Here is a 26,119-nt window from a genome sequence, read left to right on the forward strand (position 1 = left end):
AAAATATTTTTTAGACTTTGTAAAAGTATCACTGCAGTTAGCAGAAAACCTATAACTCTCACTGACCCTGTGTTGACCTTCAAAACTACATGTATTCTCACGGAATCAGTAATCAAGCATTTCAGACGACAGAATCGTCATGGATTTTCGGTAACCTAGTTTACTAGTTTTTGTTATGTCTGCCTACCTATTTAAGGCAATCCATGTACTAAACTGTTATCTGTAAGAACCATGTATTAAAACATCAAGATGGAATATAAATGTTGTTTTGTTTGTTGTTCTACTTGTGCTATATATTCAGTTTACACGTTATCCATGAACTAAGTCGCACAACCCAACATATTCCACCGCCTCGGCCGAGGGTGTGACATTAAATACATTAAAGTAACGCATAACCATAAGTTTTATATCAATCTACGTGCATTAAAAAGAAAATAAAGTCCTGGATGAATATAAACACATCAAAAAAATTCATAACATTTATCATGTGCTTTTATTCAGAAAAATCTTAATAGATCTGCAAAAACCACCAAATTTTATTATGGAAAATGTTTCAATTTCATGTGTTTTTATTCAATTTAACCGGTTCAACCGATTTAATTTAACCGATTCAACCAGATTTTTATAAAAACTTGCCGGTTCATTTCGGTTCAGAAATAGTCATAAAACCGGTGATATTGAACCACTTCCTACCTCGATTTCCGGTTCAGTCGGTTCGACCGGCCAGTACAAACCGGTTTTTAAAACATCGCTCAAGGTCCATATTTGAAGGATAGAAATTGTTTAGAGTGGACCGGGCTATGCAAATCGGGCCCTAAACTCTAAAGACCATATTTTCTAAGAGTTGGTCTTGAATATAGAAGACATTCAATTTTGATTTAAGGCTTTTTAGTTTTTACTACTGACTAATTACAAAATATATGAAATGGATATAATGTAGACATGTCAACATTTTGATTTCGTTTGAAACATCAACATACATAATGGAAATACAAATAAGCATCAGAAAAGTTCAGATAATAAAATTCAAATATATATTAATCAATAATAAAGAATAACTCATTAATCTAAATATTTAACTTATACATAAATAATAAAGCAAGAAAGAATCATCAATCCACAAATATTATTAAATTTGCTATGTAAAAATAAGATACAAAAAAATCTTTAGGAACAATAGTAAAAAAGGGGAAGATTATTACATGTAAAAAAACACACGATTATGATCATATTATTAATTACCATCAACTAATTAAAAATAAACGGTTTAAATGTACCCACCACCTTCCTCACGGTTTTTCCCAACTTCTGGACCCGGCCCAACACCGTCGTGTACGACACCGTTCCATCATTCCCGGCAAGAACTCTGTACTTGTCTTTCCTTGTAAAGTTTGTGCACTCAAACCCTAGCGTCGCCGCCAAGATTCTTTGAACGTAATTTGCGACGTCGTGTGGGCTTTTTCCCGACGAGCAAGTAGCCTCCGCCGGCAACTGGTTCAAGAATGTAACCTCATAAACCGGCCTAGGGTTCATGAAAAAGAATATCGGGTCTAACCCTTTCCAACCCTTTGCCGTCGTTGCATGGAAAAACCCCACCCGGTAGTTCATGGCCACCGGAACTATCCGGTCTGTTAGTTCGGCGAAAAGTGCACTGAACCGGAGCAAAAAGGGTTCTCTGCAAGTTGTACCTTCTGGGCAAACTACAAGATCACCTCTGGATAGTTCCTTTTTGATTCTGTCGGCGTCGACGTGGCGGACGCGGGTCAAACGGACGGTGGGGATGGGTGATAGGATCTCGGATAATCTTGATATGGAGTAGGTGACGGCTGGGATACTCCGTTGGAGGACGGTGGATAAAACCACAGGATCCATTAAACTCCGATGGGTGCAAACAAAGAGAACACCGCCGTTGGAAGCAGACGGTGGTGGTGGAGGGACTCCTTTCACTATGACTTTGGAACCGAAGATGCATGCCACATAAGGAATAGCCCACATTGGCAACACAACGCCGACCATGATACGGATGATTGCGAGGACGATACCTAGTGGAATCCAGAGGAGGATGAGCAGGGCGGTGGAAGGCGTCGGCCTTTTGACCAGGCGGCCATCGTGAAAGATCACCGGCACCGGGCGGAGTTCTTGGTGGGTTCTGTGCTTCTGGTAGTCTTTGATAATATACGGTGCACTTACTTGTTCCTACAACAAAACATAATCTCATCATTTGCATGTTACTACGTAATATGTTTCATCCATATTCATCAATACACAATTGATCGATGTTGCTTAAACTATACGTAAATTTTGCATTATATATGCCATACCTTGCATAGGTTCAAGAATGAAGAACCAGAATGACATATTCCGATCCCTAAGCTTGGTTGCTGACCTTCAAATATGGCTGAAACACGATCATAAACAGATGAACCGAACCCACAATCCTGAACCAAACCGGTGGCGAACCCAAACCGGCTCACCACAAGCTCAGTCCCAATAACCTCATCAGCACGTAAATGCTCCTTCACGAATCGCTCAACCATCACCCTAGGCATTTTGGTTACAACCACCCTTCGATCACTCATGTTAAGCATCCTCCAAGCATCCAAATCAAGATCATCGAAGTAAAACTTGGGTAGAACTGCCCTCGCCACCGATTCAATTTCTGACATGGGAACTCCGGCGGTGGCAAGAAAGATGGCCAACTTCAGGCCAACGTCAGGCTTCCCGCATGCGTCTAGTAACTTGATGATCGGCCAGAATAGTAACAAGGATGCAAACCGGATTAAGCCAGAGGCTTCGAAAGCTACTAGCATGAAGTAAGAGAAAGGATCATGGTTCTTCAAAAGGGTTCCTTCTAGCTCTGAGATCACAGACTCCATGGACGTTTTCTTTGTGTTGTGTTTGTTTCTTTTGAGTTAATTTTGGATCAATGTTAATGTTTGAGTGAAGATGAAGATGAAGATGGATAGAACAGTTTGTGTGTTGGCTTTATGGATGGAGGTTGAAGGTAGATTGACTATTGTGTAATGTAAGAATGAGGCCGTTTATCAGTTTATACCTACCTTCATTGGGGCAAATGGGATCTAATTTATATTTGAATTTTCCTCTCTTAATCTTTGATTAATATTATTTTATACTAATGTGTGAAATATCGTTGATCTATTTTTATAAATAAAAGAAACTAAGGAATACTATGTGAATATATGGGTTACTTAACCCAACAACTTCAGTTGAGTCGATCAAATATTTCATCCTCCTTTCTGATCATAATATTTAAAAATAAATTAATTTCCAAACATTTCATTGCATTATAATTATTTATTTCTTATTATTATAACTATTGGAAAATCAGCTACATACTCATAAATTTGTTTAAAAGTAAATTACACGAATGGTCCTTGTGGTTTGGGGTAATTTGCATTTTTGGTCTCTAACTTTTTTTTAACTCGGAAGATCCCTAAAACTGTATTTTATTGCGTATTTGGTCCCTGACAGACGTAAAAAGACTTGATTACCCTTCTTTATTTATTTTTTTAATTTGCTGATTGGTCGATTGTTATTTATTCACTTAAAAAAATATTTATTAAATAACATGGGTCCCACTTCACACTTACCTTCACCATACCCATCTCTAGTCTCAAAATATATCGAAGACTTCATCTGTCACCGCCACCACACACTCATTCTTCCTCTTCCCTCCCCTCCCTTCTATTCGTCGGAAACCTGCACTATTCTCCCATTTCTTGCCCTAAAACCCCCCACATTACAACCACAATTGTCGGAAAATGTGTTTAATTTGGTTGCTTTTTTTCCGAAAAGCTCTCTGCCGACCCCTTCTAGTCTGGTCATCTTTTCCGTCGTCGTTGCCTGTCCCACAACCACTCCACTCCCATTATCCCTTTCCCAACCATATCATGTATGCTTACATTGGAATCGTCGGTAAAGGTTGCAGATCTCTCACCCACCATTATACTCCCTTCATTATCTATTATAGACTAAATCAATTAACATCCAAAAAAAAAAATAAAGGAAATCTAGAAAAAAAGCCTACTGGAATCGACTCAAAACCCCAAAGGAATGGGTGGAATCGATTGAATGTGGAGGCAAGGAAATGGGAGGTGCTTTTCTTACACTCCGACTTCTGGTACGCAGATTTGTTACATGATGGAGCCGAAGAGGAACAAAGGTAGGTTTTAGCAAAGGAAGCTATTTCCGGCGATATGTCAAGCGTCGGTCAACTTAACCGGGTCGTAGTCGTGGGTCACACTCTCGAAACGATATTTAGGGCACAAAGGGACAATTCTGTGGTCGGGGTTCTATTATTGATGAAGCAGGGGTGCATTGGAAATGAAGAGGAAGAGATGAATCTCGATGGTGAAAATGGAGGGGAATGATGAGGACGATGAAGATAGAGGAAAAGTCAAATTAAAAAGTGTGAGAGAAAGAAGTAAGGGAATGGGTTTGGGTGGTGGGGACCACATAGATTTTTTTATTAAATTAGTCTTTTAAAAACAAGTAAATAATAAATAAAGCTGAAAATAAAATTATAAGTGTAAAATTGTCTTTTCATGTGTAGTAGGGATCAAATACGCAACAAAATAAATTTTTAGGGACCTTCCGAGTTAAAAAAAAAAAGAATTAGGGACCAAACGCACAAATTACCTCAAATAGGGACCATTCTTGTATTTACTCTTTTTTCGATGTAAGTTTGTCCAAATTTATTTCAAATATTATTTACACTTAAAAAGTTGGGTAATTGCCACAAATGTCACAAAGTTTACACGAAAAATCGATTTTGACACTATATTATTTTTTATCTCATATTGGACATTATATTTTCAAGTTTGTTACAATTCTGACAACTTCACCGATTAACTCTGTCGACTGCTGACATGACATGATCACATGTCAGTTTTGATGACGCGACATATTGACATGGCATGTTTGACGTGTCTAAATTAAAAAAAAATTACACAAAAGACATTAAGTTTTCAATTTTGACATTAAGTTTTAATTTTTTTTTTCAATATTGACACTCCATTTTTTTGTTCCAAATCGAACATCATTTTTTTTCCAATTTACTCGATGTTGTAAATTATCCATTTGAAACTATATATATATATATCTTATACTATATATAAAGCATATTAGTCATATCTTGAATTTTAAGAGGTACAAGATACAAAACTTTTTGTACAAATCAATTATGCATAACAAAACCATTAATAATTACCAAAATTTTGAAGACTTGAATTAAGGAAGGTAATTAAAAAATTAATTTGGACCAAAATAACAATTTTAAAATATTAAATTCATCAATATAAGTTAATTTACATTTCTTAAACTAGATACAAATAATAATTAATTTACATCAAATGTATAAAAATACAATATAAATATAAGTTCTAAACATAAATATTTTAATTAAAAATGGTAATTTTTTCTTATTACATAATAACTAATAACAAAATCTAATAATTATTTTCTCGTAAGAAAACTATTCACCAAAAAAACTATTTATCGTCGCTGCTTTGCGCGGGCACACATCTAGTATGTATATATATATATATATATATATATATATATATATATATATATATATATATATATATATATATATATATAGAGGTTAGTTGCATTGAGAAAATAAAAAAGGTTGAGAATGGGGGAATCATTCCCAGCCAATCATTTATCTAAATCTTCACCTTAAAAAAAATACCCGTGTCCATTTTTCATTAAGGGTATCTTTGTAAATTAGCAACGTCTTTATATAGAACTTACCTGTTCGTTGTTATCAGTTTCCAATTTAATGATATTTTTAGCTCGTTTGAATCGGATATGATGAATTCATCATCAAGATTTGTTTCTTTATATAACTCGTTAGCAATTATACGTATTTTTTCCATTAATCGTGAAGTTTCACATCTGTGTTTCAGTTTTCTTCTTCGTATTCAGTTTCCGATTTGATCAGGTATGTATATCGTTTGAATCGGATATATCGGAGTTCATTAGCAATATTATTGCTTTATATAATTTGTTTTGAATTACGCGTATTATTTTCGTTTTGGAGTTGTTTCATCGGAGTTCATTATCAAGATTATCAAGTTTCAAATATGTATTTGAGTTGTTTCATCGGATTTTTGTTATGTAGTTTGAGATATTTATTTCAAATCGGAGTTGATTTAATTTTCAATCAGATATATCGTTGTAGTTTTTACGCTCTGAACTGAGAGAGATTGCTTAATTACATCATCTGATCAAGCTGATTTAAGTTTCTTTCAGATATTTTGTACGTTGAGGTGAGATATGTTCGAAATTAACCAGGTTTTCATATTTACGACTTTTTTTGTGAGATATATTCGATATTAAGATTTTTTTTGTTTATTTATACAGATCATTTGGTTTATTATGTCGAATTCTAGTGTTATTGATGGTGATTTGTATTCTTCTATGTGTGAGAGTGAAGAAGAAGATGTTGAGAACTCATTTTTTGAAGGTATCAGTTATTGAATTATTTTGATTTTTTTTTAATTTTGTTGATTATCATTTATTGACATATGAATATGTTAATATGAATAAATTGCTGTCTTATTCATATATCGATAAACGTATGATAATTGTATTTTCGTTTTATTCATATATGAATAAGTAATGTTTATTTTATATATTTTGAATCTTCATGAATTTTATGTATTCATATATGAATGTTTTATTAATCCATTAATAAACATTGTTTTTTGTTTTATTCATATGAATTTCATGTATTCATATATGATTGTTTTATTCATGCATTATTATATTGATTTAGATTTAATATTTTTTAGGTGGTGAATCTTCGAGTTCAGTAGATGATGCACAATATTGTGGTGATATAATTGGAGAACATGTCTATAAGCCAGATGTACCTGTTCAACTTATTCCATTTAAAGGTTTAATCTTCAAATCATTAAAGTTGGCCATGAAAATGGATTCTGAGTATGCTGAAATTGGTGGTTTTGATGTGAGACTGAGCACGCAGTCAAGGTCTGATAACAAGATTATAAAGAAGAAACATGTTATATGTAATCGTGGTGGCAAACAGAAAAAGAAATCTTGTGATACATTGGGTACAAGTGGTGTTAGGAGGAAACAAAATTCAAATTCAAGAGTTATTGGTTGTCAAGCAAAGATTATATTTGAATCTGTGTATGGAACTCCAGATAATAAAGTTTTTCAGTTTGATGAATTTCACAACCATCCACTTGAGAAGAGAAGTGATTTAAAAAAAGCAAGAAAAATGTCATATTCAGAAAAAGAGTTTATAGTGCGTGCTTCCACATCAAAAATAGGCCCAACTATGGCTCATAAGTTGAGGGAAAGTCTGAGATGTGGGTATGAGTTTGTAAAGCCCAAAGTAGTTAACTATAAAAATTTAAGGAGATATATCAAAAGGGTTATAGGTTATAAAGATGCCCAAATGATAGTAAACACAATGAATGACCGTCGAGCTCACTATCCAAATTACTCATTTGAGTTTAACTGTCAAGATGATGTTTTGGACTGTATGTTTTGGGCTGATGAAATGGAGAAGGCATATTATGCTGAATTTGGTGATGTTATCTCGTTTGATTCGACTTTTCGAACAAAAAAGTAAGTTATTCTATCTACTTTTTGATTGCTTATTCATATATGAATATTTTAACTTTTACGTTTCATGTTCAGTTTTTATTGTTGAAATTATTCTAATAATATACTGTAATTGTATTGATAGATGAATATTTTTATTTTTACTTATGAATACATCAAAAAATGAACACTTTTTTTTGTGTTAGGTATCGAATGGTTTTTGTTCCATTTACTGCTATTGACCATCATAAAAAATCAGTTACTGTTGGAGCGGGTTTGCTAAGCAATGAAAGCATTGAGTCCTACTCTTGGTTGCTTAAAGCGTTTCTTAAAACTCATGGGAAAGAACCAACACTTGTTTTAACCGATCAAGATGCAACAATAAAACAAGCTATTGAGAATGTGTTTCCTAATTCAAAGCACCGATTATGCATGTGACATATAATGAAGAAGTTGAAAAACAACGTATTATTTTAATATATTTCAAATATGTTACATAGTATTTAGTTATTCATAGATGAATATACTAATTTTTTCAAATATTAGCTTATTCATTTATGAATATTTATTGATATTTTACTTATTCATATTTATTCATTTATGAATAAATATAGAAGTTTATATTATTTTTGTTTTAATACAGATATCATATTATTTATTTACGAACACATACTTTAGAAAAAGATTCTCGAAGCTTGTTTGGGACATTAATATGAAACCTGATGTATTTGAGGTGAAATGGGGTTTGCTTATGAAGGAATTCAATCTGGAAGACACGAGATGGTTTAACGACATGTTTACAAAACGTGATTCATGGATACCTGGATATTTTAATGATATTGCAATGTGTGGTTTGATGAAGACTACGTCGAGGTCAGAGAGTATGAATTCATTCTTTAATACCTACTCAGAAAGTGGTAATTTACTTTTGAATTTCATGATGAATTACGACACTACCATTCAAAAGCAAAGGAATACTCAACGAGAGCTTGATAAGGCATCAAAGAAAGCATCATATAAAATGCAAACACCTCGAGAAATAGAACTACAAGCATCAAAGGTTTATACAAGTACATTATTTTTTGAGGTGCAAAAGGAAATATATAAAGCAAGTTTTTTCTGTACATACTCGTATGTTGGTATTGAAGATGGGTGGGAAGTTTATATTGTACAACACAACAACACTAAAAGCGAATTTAAAAATGAATTTAAGGTAATTTAATAGTTTTTTATGAAAAATGTAATGTTTATATATATTCATATATGAATACTTATATATGATTGTTCATATATGAGTATATGAATGTAAATGTTTAATTTTTGTTTAAATTGTTTTTTCATTTTTTTATTATGTTTTTTTATCAGGTTGGAATAAAAGCTGAAGAGAAAGAAATAAATTGCAGTTGTGAACATTTCAAGCGTATGGGTGTTTTATGCATACATGCTTTTACAATAATGATGAGATGTGGTGTGAAAGAAATTCCTGAAAGGTACATTTTGAAAAGATGGAGAAAGGATGTGATATCAAGAAATTATCGTTTTAGTTCTCTTCAATCTGATTCAGGGGATTGTGAGAATGTGAAGCTAGTCAATGATTCATATTATAATTTTGAATCATGTTTGGATATTGTAAGAGATGACAAAAAGAAATTGGCTTTGTTTGCTGAGAAACAACAGATGTTGTTGAAGGAATTTGAGAGTGAGAGTGATTATACATCTGCTGGATTGAAAAGCAAGACGGATGGTGAAGTCGTATGCAAGCTTATGGGTGTTTCTATTCCTATTCCAAAAGAGATTAATATTAATGTTCCTCAAGTTCAAAGCAATAAAGGTTCTGGAATCAAGAAAAGAATTCCAAGTGCAGGTGAAGTAGTATATGAAAATTCTAAAAAAGAACATAGAATGTGTTCATGATGTGGAAAACGAGTTCCTCACAATTTACGTACATATCCAGTAAGAATTGCAGCTGCTCAATCAACAAACGACATTTAGAATTTTTTTTTTTAAATGTTTTATGGTTTTATTCATTTATGAATATATGCATATAATAACCATAAACAATAATATTCATGTATGAATAATACACATTTATATTGATATGGTAAATTGAGATTTGAAATATATGTTCTTTTAAAATGAATATATCATATTTGTTTTTTAAATAAGTTATATTAAATAAGTTATATTAATATGGTAAATTTATATGTGAAATACACATATTATTTGTAAATTATTCATAAATGAATACATAATATGTGGATTCATTTATCATTGAAGATGTTATTATTTACATATTACAGGTGAATGAATATACAATGTTGGTATTCAATTATGAATAAACTTATATAAAATTGAAAACTAGTATAAATGAATACAAATATGTGAACTTTGTTATACTAATAAATAAGTTATATTCATATCTGAAATTTTTTATGTTCATATCTGAACTTTGTTATACTAACATATTACTCCTAACTTAATCATAAATGAGTATATCATATTCGTATTCATTTATGAATAATGAGAAATAAACTTTGAAAATATTTGAATATAAAAAAATGACAGAAATAAGCTAACTTGTTTCTACTAATAAATAAGTTATATTCATATCTGAAATTTGTTATATTCATATATGAACTTTGTTATACTGACATATTACTCCTAACTTAATCATAAATGAATATATCATATTCGTATTCATTTATGAATAAACAGAAATAAACTTTAAAAATATTTGAATATAAAAAAATGACAGAAATAAGCAAACTTGTTTCTATTACATAATCATTCAACACAAGAATCATCTAAAACTTGTTTAAACGATGTTCAATAACATTTAACAAACCATCTAAAACTTGTTTCGTAGAATCATCTTACATGTACTTCAAATTCATTCATCTTCAACACAAGATAATAAAACCTGTTCATAGCCTTGTATGCATGATCAGTACGCACTTTGAATTCAACTTTTTGATATTTTTCAGCAAGATCCAACACCTTAGCCTTCATCATGTTAATTTCAGAAGTTAGCATTCGGTGTGCATACCTTTGCCTGATCTTCTCTAAAGTAGTTTGTTGAATTGCACTTTCTTTATGAAGACCTGGTTTCCACTTTGAGAGTGGTTGTCCCATATAGGTCTCTATATGTCTCATTGCAAAAACCCCACAATCAACTTTGTTTTTAACTGTTCTCCATGGCATTTCAAGTCGTTGGGGTGTGATACTTTCTTTTGAGATTGCATTTGCTCTTGGATGGTTTATTTCTTTAAAGTATCTCACAAACAAATTTTTCTGATAATTAAATAAAATAAAAGTTAGATATGTAATAAATTGTTCTTTTATGTTGTTGTGAATTGGGTACATACCAAAGGTTTCAATAGCACTCCGTATTTCCCTTCATAATCCCCCTCAACTGCATTGTTGTCCAGAATTTCAATTGATGGTTTCTTTAAGTTGAAGACAATCACAAAAATGTGAGCACTTCTAACAACTGGAAATAATACCTATTTTTATTTATATAATGGTAAGTATTTTGTTGATAAAATATATATAAAAAAAACAAGTTTAATTAACATACCATGTCAATATCTTTTATGTTCAAGATTTTTTTGTACCCATCGGTACTGTCATGAAAGTGCTCCTTGAATTTTTCATACTTTCTTTCATCAGACATTGTTGAAGTTAGATAAGCAGTCTGCAACCAATATAATTTTAAAGGATTAGTAAATGGTTAATCATAAATGAATATATCATGTTGGTATAATAATCATAAGTATATACTAAAGATATTTATTTTTGATTTTTTTATTCAAAGATGAATACATAATCATATGTGAATTTCAGTTGAATATACATAATTATATTAAAGAATACATCATATTGGTATAATCATATGTGAATTTCAGTTGTAAAAAAATATAATATTCATAAATGAATACATCATATTGGTGTATTCATTTATCAATAAAGAAGAAATTAAGGTTAGAACATAAACTTACAGAAACTGCAACTTTCAAGAAGAGTCTGTATGGTGAATTTCCAAAATCCCTTTCCAGTTCTTGGTGGTTAAGTAAATCAGCCCAAGTGTCTAAAGCTTCTCCAAAAATCTCTGTGCTTGCATATAGACTTTCCATAATTGCTCTTTCTATTATCTGACCATATTTTGTCTGGACAACCACATCTCTGCAAATATATAATCAAAATGTCATACATTATTATTTATATAATAATCATATATGAATGTCTATAAAATAAAGTTACTTACGATGTATTCCCTTGCAAGTTGAACAACCACTCACAGACAATACTCTCCTGATGTGTCAGTTTAGGTTTTGTGTCTATTATTCTGCATTTGAAAGGTGATTTGAAAGCATCGACAAGCTTCTTCTCTCTTGGTTCATCCAGATCATGATTTGATGGTCCTATGTCAGTAGGAATTGCTACAGAGATTGGTTTTGGATTAAGAACACTTTTTTTTGCTAATCTGATAACAACCTTGCGATGGTCGTCTTTGATTTGTTTCTTTGTAAGTGGTTTTTTTTGGTGAAGATTCATTAGATTTTTTACTTGAAGTTTGATCTGAATCTTGACTGAGACCTAGACTAAAACTTGAATGAGTATCTGCATGCCAGGAGATTTATCATATAAATAGTTGTAAGTTAATTATAATATTTTTTTTATATTTTGAAATGTTTTTCAAAATTGTTACCTCCTTCATTTCCTTTTGTCTTGTCAGCTTTTTGTCATCTTTTGTTTTCATTTTCTGACTTTTTCTTTCCTGGAAGATAAAGAAATTTGATTAAGTAATTCATTTGTGAATAAGTAATGTATTCATTTATGAATAAGTAATGCATACCATTATTTATGAATAAGTAATACTATATTTTGTATTTATTCGTATATTGTGTTATTTATTTGTGAATAATAAAACTTATTATATTCATTTATTAGTGAATCAACTATTTACCTCTATCTTCTGCATTTCCTTTCTTAATTTCTGTTTGTTTATCTTCACCTGCATCTTTCGTGTTCTTAGCTTCTGCTCCTCCTTTATTTCCATGTTCAAAGTTTTCCTTGCCTGAATCATATACATCATATATTAATATTTTATATTTTTTACTCATTTATATAGTGTATTATTCACTTATGAATAAAAAATATTATTAAAAAAATCAATATAAATATTGTAATATATTTTAAATCATTCATTTACCTGTATCATCTCCCTTTCTTTTTTCAACTTCTTTTCCTTGTTTATGTACACCTTCTGATTTTTCCTTTTCTGCAAGATCCATTTAATGTTATTTATTAAATATAATTAATTAATGAATTAGTGAATAAATAATAGGTTGATAGTAGCATACCTTGAATAACTTGACTGATCAGAGTATTAGTTTACTTCTAGTCTTTGGCGACCCTGGTCAAAATTTAATAAACAAAATTGTTATTGTGTATTAAAATTTTTATATATTTTTTTAAAATAAAAGTAAGACAAAATTTACCTATATCAATATTATCCAAAATAGTTTTCATTTCAGGGTCATTCCAGATTTCATCTTATTGACTATTTAAACTTGAAAATCCAGTTCCAAGGACATTATCCACAATGTTGTCAACAACTTTATTCAACAAATTTTCATTTTCAGTTTGTTGAATAGTCTCTTCATGATTATTTGTTTCTTCAGCATCATCATCTTTTTTCTCTTCATCATTGTCATTTTCATTGTTCTTTCCATCTTTCTCTTTTACTTCAGTTTCACCTTCTTTTTTATTCTTATCTCCATCATTCTTTATTGCTTCATTCTCTGCTTCATTTGAATCAAGCAAGTAATCCACTTCCGGTTGACTTCCATCATTATCATTTTCTTCTTCACGATTTCCTTCTTCATCTTCATTTTCTTTTTGATCATTTGTTTTTTGACCCATTATTGGTGTCAAATTGATACCTTCAACTCCAGTTTCATTACTTGGAAATTCAAAAAGTGTTGTGCTTTCAGTTTTTTCTCCAACAATTATATTTGTCATCTTTTCTTTGAAAATCCTAAAACTTTCCTTTTCAAGGAACTTTGTTATCGCATCATTGAGATTTGAATTCAGCTTTTCCTTCATCCTCTCAAAACTATTAAACATTTTAGATATTTTTGATTCATATGCCTATGTAATAAAAAGAAGTATGATTAGAGATTAATATAAGAATTTAATGTAATCATATATTATTAACATGTTCAAACTAATTACCTCAACATAATGATATTCATCTTTATCAGAATCACTGTCTTCAAGATGTGTATCTCCTTCATCTTGTTCATTAACAAATTCTTCATTTAATTCTCCAAGTCCAAATCTACATTCTTCTTGTTCAAATGTCTCTCGATATCTAATCTTCTCTGAACTCCAATAACAAGTTGTTGGACGTTTACGTGTTACTGTTAAAGTTTCTGAGTGGATGTTATCAGCATAGAACAACTGCACATAAATGATAACTAATTGATATTCATATATGAATAAGTAATTCAAACCATTACTTATTCATACATGAATATATATATATATATATATATATATATATATATATTCATATATGAACAAGTAATATTATTTTTTAATTATTCATATATGAATAAGTAATGTAAAGAATTACATGTGAACAAGTATATTTTTCTTATTCATATATGAATATGTGATATTCAGTTATGAATAATTAATATTATTAAAAATTGAGTATAAACATTATAATAACTTACTACTAAGAAAGCTGAAGGTCCAACAAAGTAGCTGTTATCTGAGTATGGTATGTATGAGTTCTTTGTTCTGACAAGACAGTCCAAAACATAGCTGCACCAATCTATGTTGCTGATATATGTTTCTCTTGAAATATAACTCAAAGGAAACAGGTTGCATCTTCCCATTGATGTTGACTCACAAAATGTGTTGACAAAAAGAACTAAGAAGTTCAATTTGAAATTGAAATCAGCTTCTGTGGTACTAACGATAACTTTTTTGATCGCATTCAATCGGATGATTGATCCTTCTTGAAACTGTTGCTTCCATTCATCATAACTAGTATCATCTTTAGGCCATTGATCCAGTTGTGTAAGTATGGTTCCACCTATTGGAATGCCCAACATGTCATGAACAGACTGTGATGTTACTTTCAGTTCCTTTCCTTCAACATCTATCAGCATTCTCTCATAATCAAATTTTTGAAGAATATAAAATCCCAGCTTCAGTGGTATATCTGTGATTTTCATTTTTAGCAAACTTCCGAAACCCATAGATCTTACACACTCTTTTTGTTTTTTGCTCAAGCCAAGGATTATAGATAGTAATGCCTCTGGTGAACATCTGTTTTTCATCGAGTAAAATTCCTTTACCACTAGTTTTTTTTCTCTTTCTTGATTGGTGACTCCTTTTTTTTTGCCTTCTTTGATGGACGACTACTTTCAAAATCTGATTCTGAATCATGTAGTTGTCGTTTTTCAGGAGTTTTCCTTTTTGATGGACTTTTTCTGCTTTGATGCTTTCTTTTCTTTGGTGTTTTTGTTTTTTTTATCTGGTAAATGAAAACAAATAATATTTGAATAAGTTATTGATATATGAGTATGATATATGCTCGTTGATTTATTAATATTTATTTATTACAAAAATATAACTAGTATATACAATTTTATTCATATATGAATATATTAGATATGATAGGAATTTTGTACCTTTCGCATTTTTCCTCTTCAAATCTGTTTCTATCATTGTTGTGGGGTCTTTATAAGAAATACAAATCTTCTTACCTTCATGAATTAGTGGGTAGAATATAAATAATTTTGGAATACATTTTACAAAGAAAATATTTTATATTCATAAATGAATAAATGAAGATAACAGTTATATATTTATATATTCACATATGAATATAAATGTATGAATAATTGTTTCAATAAAGATTAGCTTTTGAATACAAACAAAGCTAAGCCATATACATTTATTATCATATGAATACAGGAATTCAATAGTTTTTTTATTGTAAAACATATCTAGATTGTGATTGAATTATTCATATGTTAATAGAAGAAAATTATAGTTGGGATATATAAGTTATTCGTAAATGAATATAACAGATGTATACATATTTATGTTGTTCCAAAACAAAACAACATAAAGGTATGAATACTTGTTTCCATTCACATATGATTAGCTTTTGAATACAAACAAAGCTAAGCCATATATTTATTCATATATGAATACAAGAATTCAATAGTTTTTTTTAATATAAAACATATACAGATTGAATTATTCGTATGTTAATAGAAGAAAATTATCGGTGGGATATACAAGTTATTTATAAATTATAGTAGGGATATAAAAGATATGATATGTATTTTATAACTTTTTGATTTTTCTGCATTGATCGTGTTTCTCTCATTGTTGGTGAATCTTTATCGGAAATGTTAGTTTTCTTACCTTCATTCAATAGTGAGTAGAAGATAAATGAGTTTGATATTCACAAATGAATATTTGAATAAAACATATATATTCATATGTGAATAGAACATATATAAGTCATTTTTTTATTCATATGTGAATAATGTATATATGACAGCAAATTATGTTATATTCATATGTTAATATAACATACATATTCACAAATGAATATTTGAATAAAACATATATATTCATGTTTTTTATTCACATATGAATATGTATGTTATATTCATATGTGAATAGAACATATATAAGTTTGTTGTATTCATATTTGAATATTGTATAGATGACAGCAAATTATGTTCTATTCATATATGAATATAACATACATATTCACAAATGAATATTTGAATAAAACATATATATATATATATATATATATATATATATATATATATATATATATATATATATATTCATATTTTTTATTCACATATGATTTTGTATGTTTTATTCATATGTGAATAGAACATATATAAGTCATTTTTATTGTATTCATATTTGAATATTAGTTTTGCTTGTGTTCAGAAGTAAACAAAACATATCTAAGTTAATCAGATCTAAATGGAATAACTATTTTATTTACCTTTTTGATTTGTTTTTGTTTTTCGTTTATATGTATGCTTCACTGTTGGTATTGTTTCTGTAATGGTAAGTAGTTAATATTAGGAAAATATAAGGGAAATGTGAAGTAACGTTTATATTTTGACAGAAAAGTTGTGAATAAGTATGAAAAATGAAGAGAAGATGTAAAATCATTTATATATCAACTAATAATGGATGATTCTTACAAAAATTTCAAGTAAATCAAGTAATAACGAAGGAGGGTTACGAGAATGAACGATTATCACAAAATTTGAAGTAAACAACGTAGTTTGAAGAATGAATAGTGTGAAAACAAAATTTTTAGTTCTAAATCAAGTAATAATGAACGAAGATTACGGAAAATTTCAAGTAATCAAGTGATAATTTTAGAAATGATTAGAAATCGTTAAAAATTGAAGAAAAAAACGCCGATGGTTACCTTTCATAGTCAAGAGTGAGGAAATGGTTTCGTTCATGTTTTCATCGGAAGACATTTTTCTTCGTTTTTACTCTTATCGATGTTGAGAATCCTTTATGTTACTGAATGTTTCTGCAAATGGTTTTTGTGTTATGGGGTATCGAAGAGGGAAATGATGGTTTTCTTTCGAAATTTGAAGTGTGATTAAAATTACTCAAGTGCCCTAACGGTTTAATGTTTTTGGGTTATTTACAAATTTGCCACCGCTCAATAATGTATTTGGATTATTTACAAGTTTGCCACCGCACGTTTTTTTAAATTGAACCCTCCTCTCTCTCTCTCTCTCTCTCTCTATATATATATATATATATATATATATATATATATATATATATATATATATAATTCATTTTTATTATGAAAACATGAATTTAAAAATGATTAGGCACTTGAAAAAAAATTATTAAAACTGTCTTTAAATCTATATTACCATAACACCATCCAAAGTAAACTTACTATCTTTAATTTATTGCTAATAAATTTATTTTTTTATAGTACATGTATTTGATTTTTATAAGATAAAATTTGTTTTCTTGTTTTCGCAAGATATTTATGTTTTCGAATGAACCTACTTATATATATATATATATATATATATATATATATATATATATATTTGAAACCGTGTAAATATTTTTTTTTATTTAAAAACCACAATTTTATATAAATACAAGGTATTTTTATATTCAAACCATAATTTTATTCATAAATATATATTAATTATATTATAATCGTATTTTTCATTAAATGATACGAATGAATTTGATGTATTTTTTTCCATCTTATGATCTTTTATGATCTTTATGTGCATATTTCTTTGACTAATGATTCAATATGATATTAATTTTTGTCTGAGTATTGATTGATTATTTGTACAATTATTTATGACAATGTTATGCAAGTTAAATCTTGAACATCTTTTACTCAACCAATTTTTCTAAAAGTAAAATTTCTAAATGTAAAAAACTTAAAAAGAAAGTAAGCCTTATTGTTTATGTATAATATGTATGAATCAAACAACGCTTAATTGATATTTTTATATTATTTTTATGATTTTTAGATCAATTTGCCAGTATTAAAACTAATGATACTTAAGTTGATAAATTTAAAATGTATTTATATGGTTTCAAATATATAAAAAAATGTATTTATATAGTTTCAAATGTAAAAAATAATAATTATTTATACGGTTTCAAATGAAAAATAGTCACCATTGAAATTTTTTGAAAAAATGTTCGATTTGGAAAAAAATTGGAGTGTCAAAATTAAAAAATAAAAATAAAATAAAACTTAGTGTCAAATTTGAAAAAAATAAGTGAAAACCTAGTGTCTTTTATGCAAATTTTTTTCAATTCTGAAACGTTAGCATGCCACATCATCAAAACTGACATGTCATCATACGACATCAGCAGAAAACCGGGTTGACCGGTCAAATGGTCAAAATTTTAACAAATTGAAAAACACAGTATCTAATTTGAAACAAAAAATAACATAGTGTCAAAATTAAATGATTATATAAACTTAGTGAGTTTTGTTACATTTAACATTAAAAAATATATTAAATAATATTATATGTCAAATCGAAAAAACTACGCTTAAATTTACATATTTGTTCATCTAGTATCACTACATTATATAGTGTCTACTTGGTAACAAAGTTTTCAATTTCCTCAAAAAAATATCAATAAAGTTTTATTTTTAGAAAAAAAAAACAAATATGTCTTATAAAAATAATCACTTTTTTTTAAATACTAAAAAAATAACAAATAAATCACTTGGGTTATGGTGATTTGGTAAGACATGTGAAAGATTTGGTGGATAACCTATTAACACATGTTTAAATCTTGACACTTCTCAACCTTTATAGCCATGGAGGTTCGTCTGCCATGACTCCAGGGAATGAGACATAGCCTCATGTTTGCAGTGGAAGAGATAAGTCGGTGCGTAAAAGTTGGCCCGAAATCCTCGTTAAAATAGTTCCCTTTCCAATATATATATATATATATATATATATATATATATATATATATATATATATATATATATATATATATATATATATATATATTTGAATCACCGAGACAATCACAATTTTTACATATAATTTTCTAATATGAGGTTTTCGAAATGGACAAGCCCCCCATAATTTTGCATATAGACCCATTCATCAGCAAATGTTATATGCAAAATGAAGGATCCCACATATCAGATTATAAAAACCTTAATTTTTATCCTTTATCAAAACAATGAAAAACAAATTAATCTTTCAAAAAAAACTTTAAAACATAACTATGTTACTCCTAAACACTAATCTTATTTCAAATATCACATTTTAAGGTTCTTAGAAGTTTATATTAAGGATATTCATTCTTTGTACATCCTTAAGATATATGTTATTGTTGATTTTTTTGAATGGGGAGTTTTCTTTTTATAAGAAAAAAATGGCTAAAAATGTCATTTTCATATGTATCATTTGTGAAAATGACATTTCTTATATAATTTTTTGTTGAGAGAAATGTCATTTTCGTAGAATATATATATAAAAATGTCATTTTTCAGAAGAAAAAAATGAGAATTGATATCTACTAATTTGCCAATAAATTATTGTTTTTTTTTTTAGGTTTTTAAGACATATGTGTTGTTAACCAATGGAAAAAATTGCTTCTATAAGTCCCAACAAACACATGGGTGGTTTAAGTGAGGATGGATAAGAAATCTATGGTAGTTCCAAATTTATACGCGAAAAATGTGTTATTAGAACCCTCCCCAACAAATAAGAAGTAAACATATCATTTCAACCTTTATAATTGATGGCCTGAGAATGGATAAATAACATGGTTCTAAAAAGTACGTCATGGCGCGCCTCAAGGCGTGCCATAGCGCGAAGCGTGGTGTAGCCGTTACGAAAACGTCGAAGACAGGTTTGTTAAGCGTGACACCCAAGTAACGTGTCAATGCGCACATTATCGCGTTATGGCGTGAGTTTTTTACAAGGCGTATGTTTTTTTTGTTTTTTTTTTCTGATCGGGCCTAAAATACTTGTGTTTTTCTTAACTTTTTTATATTAAATATTAATATAACATTTCTAAAAACTTGATATATTTGATAAAATTCAATAATTATATGATTTATCTTTTTAATGTATATAAAATAGTCACGTCTTGAAAAACAACGTGACTCGCCAAGGTTCGCCATGACTTAACTTTGACCTTGTCGTCAAGCCCACGTCTCACGTTATTTAGAACATTGATAAATAGGGATAAAAAGATTGAGGATATGTATTTGATTTTTTAGTTAAAATGCCATTAGTGTATGAATATTGGAATATATATGTATTTTTGAGTTTGCTAACAACTCATATGTAAGTGTTGACTGCTATTTTTTATGTGAATTATGGTCGATATATATATATATATATATATATATATATATATATATATATATATATATATATATATATATATATATATATATATATATGAGAGTTGCTTGTTTTATTTATTTTCTGAGTTGTTAGTTTTTTTATAAAACACAATTGATTTAAATATATCTATTTACAATGATATTTAATTATTAATTATTCATCTAATACTCACCTACTACAACATCAAACTTATATATAAAGAATGTAAACTCATGACAATTTCATATCAAACTTTCTAACTCCAATGAAAACATAAACTTTTATTTATTGACAAAAATATCGCATTCTTCTTCTCCACCAAAGAATTGGTCGAAAACTGTTTACAAGCTCGACTGTCATTCCACCTATAATGATAAACATAGAGCGTTGATGTAACATCCGTTTTCTGATGTGATTTTCTTTCCTTTGGTGTAGCTTGAAGGTGTTGTTTCAGTACTCTCCAATAGCTAACAATCTTCTTCTTCTTGCTTTGGATCTCTATGAGCATTCAAGTTCATTGCTTTATGTTCATAGTGTTGGATTAGGGGTCAAATGTCATAACTAAATTGGTATAACTTTATGAAATAAAAGCAAAACCCTTTTTAGGTTGTCTTAATAATTGTAAATAGCTAGAAATGATTTTAGGAGAGAGAGGAAATAATTTGTTAATTTATAATATGATTAATAATTTATTACAAATATTTAGTAATAATTATAAATTAATTTTGGATTAATTAGAATTAATTAAAGTTATAGGGGTTAATTGTTCATAATTAAGCAAGGAAGACACTTCTAGAACATCTCTAAGGGGTGGACGGTTCTAGGGTTCCAGAAGGGTTTTGGAACACTCCTAGTAACTGATAAGGATAACTGCTTTGAATAGATTAAATATTAATATTTAATTATTCAAATTAGGGTTTATCTTTGAGATCCACCGGTTATAAATAGAGACCCTTGGCATAAAAAATTTGAACCTGTTAGACGTCATTTTGTACATCTTTTATATTAGTTATTATTATTGTTTTACATCATATTTTATGTTTTTTCATACGCATTAGTTTAAATAATGTTCAACTCATGTTTTCATCTGAATTCTCGTACTGCTCATGTTTTTATGTCGTTTTCAGGTATTTCGAGTGGAGCAGTAATTTGGAAGCAGCTTGGATGCATACTTGAATCTTAATAGAGCTAAAATGCCTGAGGAAGTTGGAATCTGGGAAATTTGTTGAAACTGAAGAATTCAGGTTCGAAACGCGCGTTTACAAATTTACACAATCGTGTTTTTAGTCTGCGATCGTGTTTTTGATCGTGTTTCATGTTCGTAACTTTTCCAAGCCAAAAATTGATTTTCGGGACCTCGAAGCACTTACACCATCGTGTTTCTCCAAAAAGCACGATCGTGTTTCTCAAAAATCATGATCGTGTTTTTTAGATATGTGTCTGAAATAGCAACGTACTTCATTAAACGTGCAATTCAGGGATTTTTAAAGAAGGCGCGACACGCCTATAGAGGGGCGCGAATCGCCCTGGCCATGGTTTTTTGGAAATCTCGTCTGTTGCTACTAGTGATAGGATTTAGGTAAAAAAACTTAAAACCCTTAAGTTTGCATGCAACCTAAATAGGATCTATGTTTTCTCTATTGAACCTATAACTAAGAACATCAAATAAGAAACCCTAAGAACCCTAGGTATTTTTCGAAAAACACAAATTAGGGTTTAGGATTACATACCTTAATTGTTATTGTAGTAAATAACAATGATTCTTTTTTATAGATTTCTTGGAAGCAAGCACCACAAGTGTCGTGCCTCTAATGGTTCATACCCAAGCTAACAAGAGGATGACTTAAGAGAGGGGAGAGGGAAGAGAACAATTTTCGTCCAAGCCTTTGGGAAGAGAGGAGTGGACGAAATATAAGGCTAGTGATGGCTTTATATAGTTGAGGAATCTTAGGGCCAAAGCTAAGGTTTAAGGGATAAACCCTAGATTGACTTACTTGGTGACCAAGCAGCCCAATCTCCTTATCCAAGGAACCTTAGACGAAATCTTCTAGGCTTGCCCTAGAGGATTTTCGTCCACCTCATCCCCTGAGGTTCTTTTCATAATTAATTAATCCAATTAATCCCAATTAATCCAATAAATAACCAAACAGTCACTATATTTTTAATTAATCCAATTAATCCCAAAATTAAACAATTAATTTCTGATTAATAATTAATTAAATACTAACTTTTCTAATTAATATATTATTTTCATAATATATTAATAAACTTTTTATTTCAATTTATTAATCAAATAATAATAAAACCTCTCTCTTTAAAAACCATCATGTCCAATTGTTAGGTCTGAGGGCAACCCAAAAGGACTGTGCTACCATCAATTCAAGTATGTACCAAGTATAGTTATGGGCTTAATCACCTAATCCAACAGTCTCCCACTTGGATAAGTCTGTAACGATAACTGCTAGCATAACTTCTGAATTGATTAGCAAATTGTAGCTTCCAAAAGCTGCTACCGAACTTTGACCCAGTCAGTTATGTGTCCTAAGATAAGTGTTCATATAATCCTCCGTTCTGCTAGATATCATTCAGACATGAGACATGGAATAGAATCAATCTCATTGTCCAAGACTTTGTTTCCCGATTTCTGATTTGTGATGACATAGAACTTCTAATTGAACACATCAATTTAGTCCTGGCCGGGCCCGACACTATTAGTCAACACCAAATCACCGAAGAGACCAAAGATATCGCTTTTCCCGTTAGGGAAAAAGGAACGAATAAATTTTGACTCATATGCTTGCATCTTTTACTCATCAAATCATGCATGACAATACGTTTTATAACATCAAGTTACTGATGTGTTTACGTATTACCAATACACAACCGACTTGTAAATTACAACTCATATATCTCCATTTTAAAATTATAAGATATTATCGTCTCAGAATTACTCATGATAGAATCCATGAAGTAATTCTCTGAGAGTGGGTTTATCCAATACTTAAATCTCTATTTCTAAGTACTCATGAATATTGCAGCAATACTATTGCTATGTCTAACTCCCTTAGATAATCTACAATCCAATTCATGACAATCTTAATTCCCTACTTACTTCCAAAAGTGAGAACAACTATGGAATTTGAATAATCATATTATCCAGGAAGTAAAACATGCAAACGAAACATAAGAATAAACAATTGACAAAAGGCAATAAACAAACTCATAAATAATCCCCCATTATTTAATCACCAAAAATCAATTACATTTATTTTGTTACAAGTTTCAAACTAACTATCTAACTACTAAAACTAATATCATATTTCAGACCAATGCTCCTGGTATGCTGACAGTGCTTGACCCTACTCAGAGCCTTCGTCAAAGGATCTGCAGGATTCTCTTATGATGATATCCTCTTCACGATGAGATGACCTTATTCTACCCTATGTCTGATGTAATGATACTCTCTGTCGATATGTCTAGACTTTACATGATCTCTTGGTTCCTTAGTCAAGGAAACCACTCCTTCATTATCGCAGAAAAGTTCCATTGGCTCCTGAATGGTTGGGACAACTCCAATATCACCGATGAAGTTCTTCAACCAAGCTGCGTCCTTAAATTCTTCACTTGCAACTATGTACTTTGATTCGCGGGTCAAATCAGCCACCGTATCCTGTTTAGAGCTCTTCCAAGTTACTGTTCCTCCATTTAGAGTGAACACATAGCCTGACTGAGAACGGAAGTTGTCTCTATCTGTCTGAAAACTGGCATCACTGTACCCACTCACTCTCAATGTATCACTGACACCAAGGACTAGAAGCATGTCCTTCGTCCTCCGCAAATACTTGAGAATGTTCTTAACCGCTATTCAATGAGCTTTACCGGGATTTCCCTGATAGCGACTGACCAGACTCAAGGTAAAAGACACATCAGGGTGAGTACATATGATAGCATACATGATCGAACCTACAGCCGAAGCGTAAGGTACCCGACTCATGTCACCTATCTCTTCATTTGTACTAGGGCTTTGAGTCTTACTCAATTTGGTATTTCTTTGGATAGGTAGCTATCCTTTCTTGGAATTTTCCATACTAAACCTCTTTAGTACTTTATCCAAGTATGTACTTTCACTAAGTCCAATTAGTCTCCTCTTTCTATCTCTCAAGATTCTTATCCCGAGAATATAGGCCGCTTCTCCAAGGTCTTTCATGGAAAACAATTTCCAAGCCACGACTTAACTTCTTTTTAAGGTTGGAATGTTGTTTCCCATGAGTAGTATGTCATCGACATACAACACCAGAAAAGTCACTATACTCCCACTAGCCTTCATATACACACAGGACTCATATTCACTCCTAGAGAAACCAAACTCTTTGACTTTCTCATGGAAGCAAAGATTCAAGCTGCAAGATGCTTTTTTTAATCCATAGATGGATTTCTCAAGCTTGCACAGTCTATTTGGAAATTTTGCATCTACAAAACCCTCTGGCTGACTCATGTAAACATCTTCAGCCAACTTCCCGTTAAGGAAAGCAGTTTTGAGATCCATCTGCGATATTGCATAGTCATGAAAGGTAGCTATGGTAAGCATTATCTTAATAGATTTTATCTTGGCTACTGGTGAGAAGGTCTCATCATAGTCTTCGCAACTAGTAGAGCCTTGAAAGTGTGTACCTTTCCATCCATGTCGGTCTTCTTCTTGAAGATCCATTTGCATCCAAATGCTTTGGATCTATGTTTTCTCCTATGGTGCACATGCAACCCTAAATGCTTTGGATCTATGTTTTCTCTAATTATACATGCATATTTTCAATTTTTCCAAAGCATTGTACTAACTAGCATATAAATTGTCAAATGAATAATACATCTAGTTAGATGACATACCTTTTAGAAGGACTAGTAGTTCTTGACCTTTGAAAGCTTAAGCACCCCAAGTGTGATGCCTCTAATGGTTCACAAACACCAATATGAAAAAGGAGACTTAATAGAATAAGTTACTTAGCTTAAAAAGAATGTGTAACCGATTTTGGTTCATGAGGGTTCTATTTATAGTGTTGCACATGTTAGGTTTACACTTTGTAAACCCTAATGACCCATGACTTTCCACATTCTCATGCTCCATGGATTTAACCTCCATGGACTATCCATGGATTATCTCATTGGATTAGCCCATCTAAATAATCATGGATCATTGGCCCACACTACAAGAATCATTGATTTACATAATCAATCCCCATATATTTAATTAATCTCTTTTGACCACAAAATTAATTCCAAATTAATTCCAAATTAATTCTTGATCAATACTAATTAAATAATTTCATATTAATATATTATACTTGTAATATATTAATAAACCATAAATAACCTTATTCTCAAAATTTCATCCTATCAAATTGCACTGGTGAAGGCAACCCAAAAGGACCATGCTATAATCGGGTCAAGTACATCCCAGTAATAGTTATGGGCTTAGACACCAAATCCAACACTTTAGACCTGGTACATTATCAACCAAATTCCAAACTTGGTTGTCATGCATGGACTTGATCTCGTTGTCCATTGCCTATTTCCATTTAGCA

At 30.3% G+C, this 26,119-nt stretch overlaps 2 protein-coding genes across 2 annotated transcripts; one reads left to right on the top strand and one right to left on the bottom strand.

The window, feature by feature from the left end:
* Positions 1-1,106: 1,106 nt before the first annotated feature.
* Positions 1,107-3,048, bottom strand: LOC145134898 (glycerol-3-phosphate acyltransferase 5-like). The gene is made up of 2 exons (XM_079069705.1): positions 2,322-3,048; positions 1,107-2,196 (listed from the first exon to the last, which is right to left on the bottom strand). Exons 1-2 carry the CDS (start codon positions 2,874-2,876, stop codon positions 1,249-1,251), a joined length of 1,503 nt encoding a protein of 500 aa, XP_078925831.1. The 5' UTR covers positions 2,877-3,048; the 3' UTR covers positions 1,107-1,248.
* Positions 3,049-4,377: 1,329 nt separating this feature from the next.
* On the top strand, positions 4,378-9,516 carry LOC145130188 (protein FAR1-RELATED SEQUENCE 9-like). Its single transcript, XM_079065029.1, has 8 exons — positions 4,378-4,444; positions 5,934-5,968; positions 6,391-6,493; positions 6,822-7,250; positions 7,437-7,626; positions 7,809-8,004; positions 8,246-8,815; positions 8,968-9,516. The coding sequence occupies exons 1-8, from the start codon at positions 4,378-4,380 to the stop codon at positions 9,514-9,516; spliced, it is 2,139 nt and encodes a 712-aa protein (XP_078921155.1).
* The last annotated feature ends 16,603 nt before the right edge of the window (positions 9,517-26,119 follow it).

This window comes from Lactuca virosa, chromosome 8 (assembly GCF_052849685.1).
Source record: "Lactuca virosa cultivar CGN04683 chromosome 8, Lactuca_virosa_CGN04683_v6, whole genome shotgun sequence".
NCBI lineage: Eukaryota > Viridiplantae > Streptophyta > Magnoliopsida > Asterales > Asteraceae > Lactuca > Lactuca virosa.